Consider the following 14,001-nt stretch of genomic DNA (forward strand, 5'->3'; position numbering starts at 1 on the left):
GAATTTACTATGGATAGCACTGCTAACCGTACCATTAGAATACTTTCTTTGTTTTCTCGCAAGAACATGTCATCCAAATAAAACTCGAATGTCGCTATCCCGGAAACCATATTCTTGCCCCTTACTGTACATATCAGTGCAGTCACACGTTCTTGAAATGTCTCTTGGATAAACTTGTTCAGGGTGATGATCGGCAAGTGAATAACTTTCACCGTCGAGTTGCAACGTGCGCGCCCATCGCCAGGTTGCATTTTTGTCTCTAATGCAATGCCGTGTACACCGAAAGAGAGACTGGATACGAACCCCGTAATTTTAACAATGCTTCGGGCCGACGAATTGCTCTGTTCTTCGTTTGGTGAAGGATTGCTAATGAAACACTGGAGTTTGACCGCACCTTCTTCGATCTCTCTATATCCTTTCTATTGGTTCGAGTGTCATACAGGGATCCGTTACGAGGCTTAAGATAACCCCGACCAAAACGAACCAATCAAAAACTGTCATCTCTACTTTTACATATAAAGACATCATGAATGATCGAGTAGACATTTGTTTAATGTATCATAGTTCTAGATTACATTCAAAAAACTCGTATTTTATTCGTCAGAGCAATCTCTCATGTGATCCTCTAACAAATAATGAGGAAACATTCGGTGGCAAACGGGGCATTGCAATTCGTTAACTGGTCGAACCGAACGCCTCGGGGGCTGGGGTGTATCCGGTAGGGAAGTCTCGTTGGGACATACTCGAGCTCGACAAGCGCCGAGCGAAGACGATACTCGTCGCATCAATTCTCTGTATCGCCCGTTCAGTTCTGCATGTTTGTCCATTTCGTGTTTTAGTATTGCCTTCATTTCTTGTAGTTGATGCATGGTATCTCTTTTTTCGTCGCATTCTCTTTTAAAATCCCTCTCGTAAGTTATGAGAGCTTCTTGCATTAACTTATTTTCCTCTCGCGATTCATCCAATTCCTTCTGTAAGACCTCACCCGCATTAATAGCTTTGGAAAGACTCGTACGCAAACCATTCACTTCTCCTTTGAGATTTTTTACCTCCGCGTCACGGTCCCTGATAATTTGTTCGATCTGATTTGTCTGCTCTTGTAGCTGTTCTTTTTCTTGTTGCAGGGCGTTTCTCTCTTATTTAGCTTGTCCGATTTCCGCCGTCAGCGCATTCACTTTTTCAGCTTCGAGATCGTGTTGGTGTTCAACACGTCTTTGCAAGTCTCGGACCTGTTGGTGTAACCCGGCAGCATCGCTTTCCATTCGCAAACCTTTCTCTTTCTCTATCCGTTTTTCCACATCTTTACCTCCAAGTGTTTTGCTATTTTCTTCCAAGTCATCGTTGTCGCTTTCTTCGTTAGAACCGTTGCCCTCTTTGTCCCAAACTTGACTCATGACCTCTCGCGCTGCCAGAGATTTCCCGATTACTGACTTTACCTCGCGCACGTAGACCATCTTTTCGCCCTCTGACGATTGCATTGTTCTTTTTAGAGTCTCGTTTTCGGTGACGATGGTTTCGCAAAATACTTGCTTGACGTCCAGCTTTCTCGATAGCTCTGTGACTTTGTGCACCAAATGCACATTTTGATGCTTTAAACCATCTACATTTTCGTCTTGAATATTATGCAATATTTTCTCGAGTTCCTGTATCTTCTGCCTTTTTCCATCTCTATCATCCCTTAATTTCATGATGACGTCGTGTAGATCGCAATTTTCTGTTGCCAAATCGATCGCGTCCTCCGAAGCTCTGGCCGTCATTTGCCGTATGACCCCTTTAAGCCTTGTATTTTCTCGGCTGAGACACTCTAAGATCTTTTTTGACACTCCAGGCGTCACAATGGCTCCCTGAGAAGAATTTCCGTTACTTGCCATCAAACTCAACTGCGCGATTCTATTTTCGGCTCTAGCAAGACTCTCTTCCAGTCGTCGATTTTGGGCCTCTAGAGACGCGACTTCTTGAATTGTGTCGTGTAATTGATTCGCGAGACATACGAGTCCCTTGTTTCGTTCACTCCATTGTTTATGTTGTTCGTACAGATACGCAATTGTCTTGCGTAAAATATCGTTCTCTGATTTTGGGGCGATAACTTCAACAGTGCATTTTTCGTCCATTTTTCGTGAATCCGATGTAATTCTTACCCGAAGTCTTCTTGAAACTTGATTGAGATCGAGAGATCGCACTGCTGTTTTTATACAGTCTTGCTTAGTTTTACGGGACATTCCCTTTTTGAGTTTTTATTCCCAGTTTTTGGGGAACGTTCTGAGTCATCGGTTATGCACACAAGTGTTTTTTCCTATTTGAGGATGTGATCTCGTTGATATGACGTCAAATGATGACGTTTAATTTTCTCCCTTCTTCCGTTGTCTTATTTTTAACCAAAAGATATCCCCGTGGTATGACGTCATCACACGGCAGTGATAATCCTTTTGCCCTTCTTCCGCTGTTTTGATTTTTTTTTAGGGTTCGTTGATATGACGTCAAAGGATCGCGACTATATTTGCCTTCTTTCTAGATTTAAACGCAAAAGCGACGGTGAAACATCTCAGAAAGAGTAAGGATGGAAGCTTTCGTCTTCCCTTCAGAGTTTGCCTCTATCTTGTAAACAGTACATTTTTACATAGTATAGCCCGATTCGAAGTGCGCTACGTGTCTTGCAAGTCTATATGTCAAGTATGGGTTATTTCGAGAAGGGATCTTGAGTGCGAGCACAATCTTTTCACTGCCTTCTGTTGTGTGCACTTTCAAATGGGGAGGGGCAACCCTAGAGGATACAAACAAACATAAAAATTACGAGTTACAAGCTCCGCCTACGATCGTCACGCGTGACATTGATAATAGATTTACTGAACATTTTAGAGGGGGTAGACAAAGGAAAAACAGAGACGGGGGTAATGGATCCAAGGGTTTGTTACCACGGCAACAAAGACTCACCCACACATGTCACGCGTGACATCTATGGGTTATCGAGGGGTGGGGTGCGACAGCATGAACTTTGACAAGTGACGGTGTTTGTGTATTTTTTTTGTTATGGGTCAAGGGGTAATAAGACACAAATTTCTCAGCCAATAATAACCCTGGAATGTATCACGTGTTTTCGAAATATTATTACAAAAATGCGCTATCCACCAATAGGAGGCGTAATAATTTTGGAAAAGATCAAGCTAAGGGTAATAATCATAACAATAATAAAAATAATAATAATAATAATAATAATATTAAAATAATAATAATAATACTTATTATTATTATTATTATTATTATTAATTATTATTATTATTATCATCATCATCATAATCAGATCAAACAGGAGGTTTCAATATTGCTGCCCAAGATCAAAGCATCAAGACCAACTACGACCGAGACAAGATCCTAAATCTGGAGCACTTATAGTCATTGATCTGACGAGTGCTTACGATACGTTACCAAGAAGACTGATGTTTAGGTTACTGTCACTACGGCTAGGTCTCTCACACTTTGTAGAAATCCTACGAACAGTATACACTAACACAACCGTAGTAATCAAAGGTTAAAAAAAAGTAATTCAAGGTAGCGCATGGTTGCCTACTCAGTATCCCGTGTTATTCACCGGAAGCTGATTGATGAACTTGGCAATAGATATGGGCTACAGCTGGATTACCAGATTCCAATTGAAGTTACTGATAGGGAGCTACGAAGCAGGTTCAAAAGCTGGGGAAGTACAAAATTACATGGGGTAATGTATGTAGACAATTTATGTGCGTGTTTCACTTCGATTGATGCGGGCAGACGGGGACTGAAAATCATAGAGAATGAATTCAAAAGGTACGGCTTGATACTGTCAAGACCTAAAACAGAAAGTATGACATTGAATCATGACGAAGAAACCACTAAAAGCGAGAGTTTAATATCTCTATATGAAGAAAAAATCAAAACTGTGCTGGAATTTAAGTATTTAGGTGTTATGTTATCTCCAGAAAAACCTACAAGGCTGATTGAACATAGAATCGCATCAGCAACAGCTATATTCCACGAGCTCCGGAAAATACTCACAAACGGTCGAATATCAGCGAGGACACGGGGCCAATATATGAATGCTCTTGTACGATTAAGATTATGCTACAACATAGCAACTTGGAATAATCCAGATCATTTTGTGACAGAATGTTAAGAAAAAATGTGAAAAATGGATTTAAAAGAAAACCAGACTCTAAAGCATTCATCTAATCAAACAACGGCCTACTGCGTATCACCAGGTGTCAATCTATTGAAATTTTTGCTGAAAAACAACAGGTCAAATGGCTTGCACATAGTGTCAGAATGAAAAATGATGCACTTCAAAAATTCTCTCTCTTTATGACTACAACGAAGAAAAACTACATGATTGGGAATGGACCGGCAGCCGTTTTGGAAATTACCCCGAGATAAACCAAGCTTCAATCGCTATATTAACTCTAGATATGGCAGCTTCGAGGATGAATCATCCACATGAAGTACGAGTATAGATATAGCTGGGATGGTAGAGTTTCGGCCCGGTATTACATAAGGTGAGCCAGCCCAGCTTGGTCTAAATTTAGAATAGTTCGTGTGAAAAAAGAAAACAACAACATTTATCTTGTAAATCCTTTATGTAAACTTGGAAAAACAACAAATGCCAGGGAGCTCATATACTCACAAACTTGATTTTTGGTGATTTTCTCAGACATGCCAGGATCTCGGGTAAACGAGCCAGCCCGCCTAACCAGGTCAGAGTGACTCATGTAATTGACCCCTAAATCTGAAACCGTTTCATGAAAAACCAAAGAACTTCGATTGTTGTGGGAAACAAATTTATAAACAACCGCTTCATTTCTTATGTATATTTTTTTGCAAACTTTTCACTTTAAATATTATTTCTCGCTCATTGTTGTATTTTTTGTCCACATAAACACTCAAAAATAAAGATTTTTTAACAATCTTACCATAGATATTCTTTTTGTATCCCATGTCAAAATTCGCATAACAAGCTGAAGTCAAACATAGCCACGCACGCAACAAATTTAGTCGCACTTACCTCTTCGTCAAATTCTCATGCAAAAAATAAAGGAATTTTTACTTACCAAAAATATTTTTTATCCATTCGTAAAGACCAAGCAACATTTTTCGTGCAACTTGTGGTGCAACAATGTTGCATTGCGAGTTGAGATGTTTTGTTGCGCATATTACCACTTTCTTGCGCAAATTTTTTTGTTCCAAAAAATTGGAAATTTTACGGCTGTTATTTTTTACAGGTCACAGGTCATTGTTTTACCAATACACAAAGTATCCTAAACATTCACAAAAGCTAACCTTAGGCCTAAAAACTTTTGTTTAGGCCTAATTAGGCCTAAGGTTAGCTTTTATGCATGTTTAGGATACTTTCTGTATTGGTAAAACAATGACCTGTGACCTGTGGCCATTGACTTGTGAAAAATACCACCAGTCCATTTTACTTTTTGCAACATCAAAATTTGATGCGCAAGAAGGTAATAATACGCGCAACAAACAGTTTCAACTTGCGCCACAAGTTGTAATTTTGAGGGTGGAACACACGATTTCGACCGAAGGTTTGATCACGATAACAACTGAGACGCTAACCTCTGACATGAATATCCTTTCCAATTGCCATAATAACCACCCACATACTTTTGCTTGGCTCTAAAGAAGCTCCCTATGTATTTTTTTCCCACAATTTCGACTAAAATTCCCTGTGTTTCACTCTTCGGTGAAGGCAAAAAAACACTATCATGATTGCGACAAGCCAATAAAAAAAAAATGGAATATCATGAAAATCCGAAATTCCAATTTCTACTGGGTTTCCGCGATCACTTTTCGATGTCCTAATTACTGCAGTGCTAATGGCAAAATCGACCAATCGATGTCCAGCTACAATTTATCACCAGCTTGATTTTTTTATCAGTCACAAGAGCATATCGAAACTAGTTTACCTAAATGGTACGTAGAAATGCTGCCTAGGGGAAGGGAGATGTTCAAACAAAAACGTACCTATGCACCGGTGGCTCAGTTGGTTGAGCACCGGGCTGTCACGCGGGAGGTCGTCGTCGTCGTCGTCGGAGGTCTTCTCGGATAAGGACAACAAGCCGTCCCGTCTCACAACCCTTCAATGTTCATAATCCTGTGGGACGTAAAAGAACCTGCACACTTGTCGTAAAGAGTAGGGCATGTAGTTCCCGGTGTTGTGGTCTGGTCTTTCTGGTCTGGATAGGGTAGGGTGGAGCACCTCGCATAGGACCTCGAGTCCTGTTCGTGCTCCTTCCCTTTGGGCAGGTTTGCCCAGTTGAAGAGACAAACCAGATGTCTTGTAAAAACAAAAAAAAACTAATTTTGTAATATTTTGAGACCACTTCACAATAAACCATACGCTAGCAAGGAAGTTAATCAGCAAATTGGTATCTCATATTTCACAGATATTCGAACAAAAACTTACACTTGCCACATGTCAACATTGCCCAAATCGATTTCTGATAAATCTGTGTCGAAAAAAGCGTTGATCTCTCTCCAAAATCGATTTTTTGGACGTTGAAATAAGTTTTCATCATACATTTTCTTACAGCGCCTTGCAATGTTTTCCCCCTGATGATCCCAGAACTCTTTGTGTATAAACAGGGATCCGATTACTGACAACTCATTCATACCAAGGGTAAACGATCTTTAACGCATTGACTTCTGGGGGCTTCCCCATTGACCAGTAAAATTGTCTGGCGTGAGACAGAATAAAATACTAAGTCTGGCCGGTTTGGGCTGCTTTAGGTGTCAGTTAGTTAAATTACCTCAACCATAATTGAATAACCATGAAATATGAGATAAAATTTTCGGATTAACCTTGCTTGTGGGAGGATCCGTAAGGTTTATTGCTGTTTATTGTCATGGTCTCGAAATATTACAAAATTAGGTACAAATCTGGAGGAAATAGCAAAATAAAGCTTTTTTAGTTGTATTTACGTTTGTCTAGGCGGTTTTCTTATTAGTTACGTCTTGCGTAAACGAATTATGGCTTCTGGAAATATACCTCCTCAGAGCAGGGAAGTCGTTGTCAGAGGAGATGGAAATTTTTTGTATTGCTCTTTGGAGGGATGAAATGATCGATGAGAAACATAAGGTAATCCATAGGTTAAGTTCTTGTTTGATTGAGAAAAATCCAACAGTTTTTGAGCCGCTGCTATTTCTACAAACTCGATGATTCTGCTCAAGCAAACCATTTCAATCTCCTTCTGCCTCGAGGCAGCTGTTTTAACGCTCCTCTTCCATAGAATATAGCAGACTCTGTTTCGATAGATTTAGACAACACTGGGAATTCATATCTGATATGCCGGGCAGCTGTTACATGTAAAAAAACCTTTTCTTCTGTCAAACTAGCATCTACATCTATTAAAGTCACTGGACCTAAGCAAACTTGTCACGCTCCACTTTGACTTCGACCAATACAAAAGCGTCATCTTCATGTACTAGTTCTCTGTAGATCTGATCCTTGGAGCAGGTCTCTGAGGTTTTAGTACTCCTACAATCATACTCTGTTATGTACAAAGTTGGTGTTGGACATTCAGAGGTTCTGTAACCTCGTACAATATTATTTTAACAGACCTTTGTACTCATCGAAACCTTGAATTGGTCACGATTAATAGCTCTAGCCCACGACAAAACATCATTGTTATTCCTGGGTGAGTAAAATATTCCAACGTGAAAAGAATGTTTTGCTTCTATGGGTACCTTTGATCATTGTCACAACCCCACACAGCACAATGATTGCCACTAGGCATATTTCCAATACTATTTGAATTGCTGAGTTTAGAAATAGGCAAAAAAAGAGCCCATGCACACGTAAATACAACTGAAAAGCCTTTATTGAGTTATTTCCTCCAGATTTATTCCTAATTTTGTAATAATTTGAAGCCATTTCACTATAAACCTTACGCTAGCAAGGAAGTTAATCAGCAAATGGTATCTCATATTTGGTATTTCATATTTCATATTACACTTGCCGCATGTCAACATTGGCAAGACCGATTTCTGATAAAACTATGTCGAAAAAAGCATTGATCTCTCTCCAAAATCAATTTTTTGGATGTCGAATAAGTTTCTGCCACACATTTTCTCACAGCAACTTACAATGTTTGCCCCCTGGCGATCCCAGAGCCCTTTGCGTATAAAGCACGGATCCAATTACTAGCAAATCATTCATTGAGGGGAAATTTGAATAGATCTTGAGCAGGGACAGTACAAAATATGGACTCCTAAACTGTACCTCCTCCTGGACCCCACTCGAGAGAAGAAAATAATCGTTTTCACAGTGACGTCATCAAATCGCAATGTTTTCCGTTATAGATGACCTACAATTGTAGAAATAAATCTTTTTTCAAGTTTCCAGTTCTGTGACGTCTACAGCAATTGTCACTATTTGGTTAAAAATAATAATTATAATAATCTCAATCCCTATGAATCTCAGCAGTTTGAGCCTTTCAAGTACATTATAAGATGTGTTTATACCCATGTATTTTATCTCATGAGCGAAAAGCAAGCATTTTCATTGCAAAATGACTGCTACAATGTAGATGTTTTCCTTGATTACCGGCCGCCATATTGGTGGACAACATGGTGTCTCTATATGAAACTCTATAAAGTTGCGTCAAACGTTTCGACAAATGTGTACCGCACAGACCTGAGAAATGGAGAGGTGGTAAAAATGTTTGTTTCCTACAACATTCCAAGTTCTTGACCATTTTGATTGTGCTGTCGAAAACCCAGTATGACAATATTACAGTGGTCACGCTGTCCTTGACCTATGAACTTTATTGGACTTTGTTTCTTTTCTTTGATGTCATTGATTAGCTGTTTACTTGATTTTCTTGTGATTCCTCTCTTTTGATAGCTTCAAATAGTTTGACCTCGCTTTATTATTTGCATGCAGAGAATATTTTCGAGAACAATCAAGAAACCGAGATTCAAGTTATATGATTTATGTGTTTCCAGCACAGGTGTTAGGAGTTCTCAGAGAAAAAAGCTTTTATTATCGACATGTGCTTGTGATGAAGAAAAAAATCTTTTAAATATATTGAGAATTCGTGTTTAAAATGTGAATCTTTAGAGTCACTGCTTTTGAAAAACCAACGGGCCAACTAGAAAATTCCCCACACATCGATTTTAAATTTATGTTTTTGTTGCGTGACACTGTAGACTATCGATAGTTTGAGGTACGAGAAGCGAAACAGAGATATAACGCGTATCTTAATTCTTCCATTCGCGCATAACCACAATTCCTTAGGCCTTTGACCACAATCCCTTCCGTTTCGAAAAAAAATGTGTTCTTCTCCCGATTACAGAGCTTCCTCGGCTCACTCACTGCAGCAGAGATAAACGCTTCCTGTTCTCTCTTCACAAACAATTAATAACAATGCTTTGAATAAGAGTGAATATATTCTAAAAATTCTTCAAAGCTTACATTGTTTGTATCACATACTGTTTTCTACCTTTTCACACAATATAGATAACTGATTATGTAGTTTAATTTGCAATTAATACTTAGGGACTGTCTTCTTCTGTTCATTTTAAAGCTAAAAAGCTACTGGCACCAGGGATGGTCAATAATTCGATTTCATAATACTCAAAAGCTACAATGTTGGAAATAAGGATTGCTATATAAAACTACTATCAGGAAAAAATGTAGAAGGTCAAATACTTAACTCGACTGACAGCATGGCTCATAACTGCCTCGCGCAGTCACACTGAGAGCATCATTGAAATACAGTTGCCTGCATTTCCGTAAACGATGGGGCCAACCAACCACCCAAGTGAGCGAATGTGAGACAATGGTTAACATATTGTCTCACATTCGCTCACTTTGGTGGTTAATTGGCCGCATCGTTCACGGAAATGCAGGCAACTGTATTTCAATGATGCTCTCAGTGGGACTGCGCGAGGCAGTTATGAGCCATGCTGTCAGTCGAAATTTGACTCTGTGGCTGCGTGATGCAGCTTGAATCAAATACCCACATTTCACCCTTGCTCACCATAGAGTCTCCAGTAGCTCAGTGGTTAGAGCATCCGTACTAGATCACACAGGGTCGTGGGTTTGAATCCCATCTGGGGCTCGGATTTTTCCGAGTTCCCAGTGGGTTCAATTGTAACACCTTGTATTTGATTGTTTATTTTAGATAAAAAATACTAGTTTTAGATAGATCAACATCATCATATTCTCTAATGATAGCCTCATTAGTAAAATAATCAATGACAATTAAATTATATTTCTTTAAAAATCCTAATCGATTTAATCCATGAAATAAGTAAAAAAATTCTCGAAGCTAAAAAGGATCATCTTTTGTTTGTTCATAACCGTCTAGTCTTGCGGTTTATAATAACGTTTTTTCAATATTGGCTATTTCTTTTGTGTTCTTTTTTGCTCGCAACCATTACGAAGAGCGATGCTTATCATCGTTTAAAAATTTGATGGCATTCAATAGACACACGATACTACAAAAACCCACACATCCGTGATTAGTTTGTTAAGATTCACCAAGCTACAGAGTTGAGGTGGAGGTAGTTTTATGCATCTGGTGTATCGCAAAGACCACATAATGTCATGATCTAAAAAGAATCACACCACAAGTTGTACATGATCACTATTAAAAAGATTCATGTTTATTAACACATCTACATGTTCCCAATTGTTTTCTAGACACCGAGAACAAATCATAACGCTACGACTGGGGTGTAGAGGACATCTACAAAGGGTCGTTGTTGGTATGTTTCATTTTTTGAGTGAAATGCGACACAACACACTCACCATCTCTACCTCCATTAAAATATTTAGAATTGACCACTCCTATATGTAAAGTGTGACAATCGTAACATAATTTGACGTGTGATTCGTAAGTCATGCAATAATGTATTATTAAATGATTATTAGTATCATTTCGACAAAAGTCACATTTTTTGGAAATCAGTCAAAAACCTAAGAAAAAACACCAAAAACATTAAATGCAGTTTTATAACAAAAAATTATGCGAAATCATCGTGTAATCATGTGTTATTCGCCAGACACGTCTTTCTCCAATCGTATGACAAAAATCACAACTCACAAGCTTAAAATAAAGCAAATAATGATAAAAAACGAGACATACACAATCTATTGCCCTTTTCCTAAAACAAAGCAATCAAAAGTGCCATTACTCCACAAAAACCGGTGCAAGGATGAATCGCTTTACGTTCCACACCACAACAAAAATCCAGAGGAGCAAACTGTAAGCATTTTTGATGATTTAAACGTATATATTTGGCTGAAAAATTCAACAATAACAACACATTTTCAATGGATTGTAATCCTCATCTTCATCACTGGACGACCAATTTAAACTGGTATCACATATATACGTGTTGATCGTTTAATGGCATGTGACACACTAGACATTTGTCTGTAAAAAACAAAAAAAGTGGATGGTAACTCTTTTTGTTTTACACGAAATCCTACCTAAGTTTTTTTTTTAGTATTAGCCAATTTTATCATCGATTCAGTGTAGTATTAATCAATTTCTTATCATCGACCTACTATTCAAGGAATTATTTTCGAATTAGTAACAATCTACACCTGTACATACAACACGCGTTTATGGAATGACCGTCCACCTTTCACATATCGTACAGACACACTATCTATATTACAGTTAAACACATTTTGCCATCGTTGTGGTATAAAAAGACATGCGTAGTGCGTAGCAATCATTACCAACGATCAAGAAAGTTGTTTAGATTCCGTTTAAAGTCTTCAAAAATTCGTTGAACATACAATACAAATTCCAAATCATCCGTATTTTCATTAACGAAACAATGTGCTTTTGAAGTTCAAACTAAAACTCCACTATATTTTCACGCATGGAATGTTTCAATGTTTTCGAAAATTCATTTAAAGCATTTGACGTTTGTGTTGTTTTTTCATTGACCATCGTATCTTCAGGTTGAAAGTCTTCACATCCTTCGTTCAATAAACCTACAAACGACTCAAAATGATTCATAATAAACTACAACAAATGACAGGCGACGTCGTGATACTATTCGAACTGTGCAATCGAGGACAGCATAAATTACAGAAAAAATTGTGGTCCATATCTGATTGGTCTATAATAATTTTTTTGTTTTTTGTTGCTTTTTAAAACTTCCTCTTCTTCTTGTTGTTTTCGTTTTTTTAATAAACGTGCACTTGTACGAACTAAAAAAAATTTTTTTGGGTTTTTATAGCCGTTCAAGGACAAGACCGACATTTCCACAAAACACAAAACATTTATTTTGAAAATAAAATACATTAGTATCACCCAACTAGTGGACTAATGCAAATCCTGCTTTTTTATTGGCTACGCTACTACAGGACTATTATTAATGGTCCTCGAGTAGCGAAAAGCGAGATGCTTGCTTTCGTTTTATTCCCAAATAAATATTTCTTCAACTTGCATTTGCTAACTTTGTTATTGCCTTTTCTGTCCGACTAGTTGGGTGATACTAAAACAATTAGAACCTTCGCCCTCAAGGGTCAATAGCCCATTCGGCCTCGCCTCATGGGCTATTGACCCGTAGCCCTTGCGGGCTATGGGTCTAATTGTTAATTATTACTTACAAGAGTTTAATGACATCATCATTTAATATTGCATTAGTACAAGGACAAAATTGAAAACAATAATCACACAAATTTCTTTGACGCTTCTCATCAAATCGAGTACATTTAAAAAATTCACAACTACTGCTCTCGTTCGAACAATTTTGACATAAATTAGAGTCGTCGAGTGTCGTGTGATATTCACACATCCAACACAAAGCATCTACTTGAAAATAAATGTATTATTATTTAGAAAAGTTATAAGAACGTATACTCTGTTACATCTGCTGGATTGTCTATAGGTTAAAAAATTATTTTAAACTATTTTAGTTTATGAGTTGGATAAATAGAAACGTTGAAATGTTGTAAAAGAAGATTATAAAATCTAGTTTCTAAATGAAAATCTTATTTGAACAACAAAAAGGACATTCTAAAAAAAATAAATAAGTTAATAATGATAATAATAACAATCATCACATCTTAAATATTCAGTACCGTTCCATTTATTTTATTTAAAACAAAAACCGGATGGCTTTCCAGGGTGTTAATCCACGTCCCACAAAATTCACAGGACACTAAAAATATAAAATTATTTATTTTGCAATTTGTTGTCTTATTAACAATACTTCATTCTGCAAAACATCCAATCTATCTTTCAATATGTGAAATGCTTCTCTGCACAAGGTAAGATTAGATAATAAGCCATCTTAAAAATAAAATAAAAAATTTATCACATATATAACAAAATTCAACTAATCGACAATCCTTTCTACACGATAAACAACAAAACAAGACACCAAATAAATCATATTTAGTTGGTTCTAAACAAAAGAAACAAGTTCCCCATTCTAAAATAAAAATAAATTATTTTTTTTATAGTTCACATCACCAATGTTCAACACGAGCTCAAAAATATCTTTTAGTTTGTTATCCATGGATTGCCTTTGCGTTTCAAATAAACGTTGCCCCATCAATAAAGTGCTCAATAACTGAATGTTTATATCAGATTCATCGAGTCCTATGTAGTAAATTCAAAAAAGAAAGACATCGATCGTAAAATATTTGATTATCTTCCTTGGGACAATAAAGTAAAAAACCATAGCAGCCATGGTTATTTTTTTTTTTAAATTTGATTTAAATCGTTTTCTTGCCAATTGTTCCTCTCATTCGCGTTGATATCCCCAGTGAAAAGTCTCAGTTTGTTTGACATAAGCCTGTCTTTTTTGTCGTACGAGTTGTACGTAATCCATGTGCCACAAAACCAAAATTGCATTTAACTCGGCTGTCTTTTTTCACATACCAACCGCATTCAAAAAAGAAATGGCCGTGTAACTGCATATGTTTTGCGGAATTGGGGTCATTGGCTCTTTTTTCAGTGTTTTTTTCATGTTCACATTTGGGTATTCTTC

The 14,001-nt window shown here is 37.4% G+C and overlaps 1 protein-coding gene across 1 annotated transcript; it reads right to left on the reverse strand.

Annotated features, from left to right (window-relative positions):
- Positions 1 to 1,136: 1,136 nt before the first annotated feature.
- LOC138048530 (uncharacterized) lies at positions 1,137 to 2,111 on the reverse strand. The gene has a single exon (XM_068894711.1). The coding sequence runs from the start codon at positions 2,109 to 2,111 to the stop codon at positions 1,137 to 1,139; it is 975 nt and encodes a 324-aa protein (XP_068750812.1).
- Positions 2,112 to 14,001: the final 11,890 nt, after the last annotated feature.

This window comes from Montipora capricornis, chromosome 5 (assembly GCF_036669925.1).
Source record: "Montipora capricornis isolate CH-2021 chromosome 5, ASM3666992v2, whole genome shotgun sequence".
Lineage (NCBI taxonomy): Eukaryota > Metazoa > Cnidaria > Anthozoa > Scleractinia > Acroporidae > Montipora > Montipora capricornis.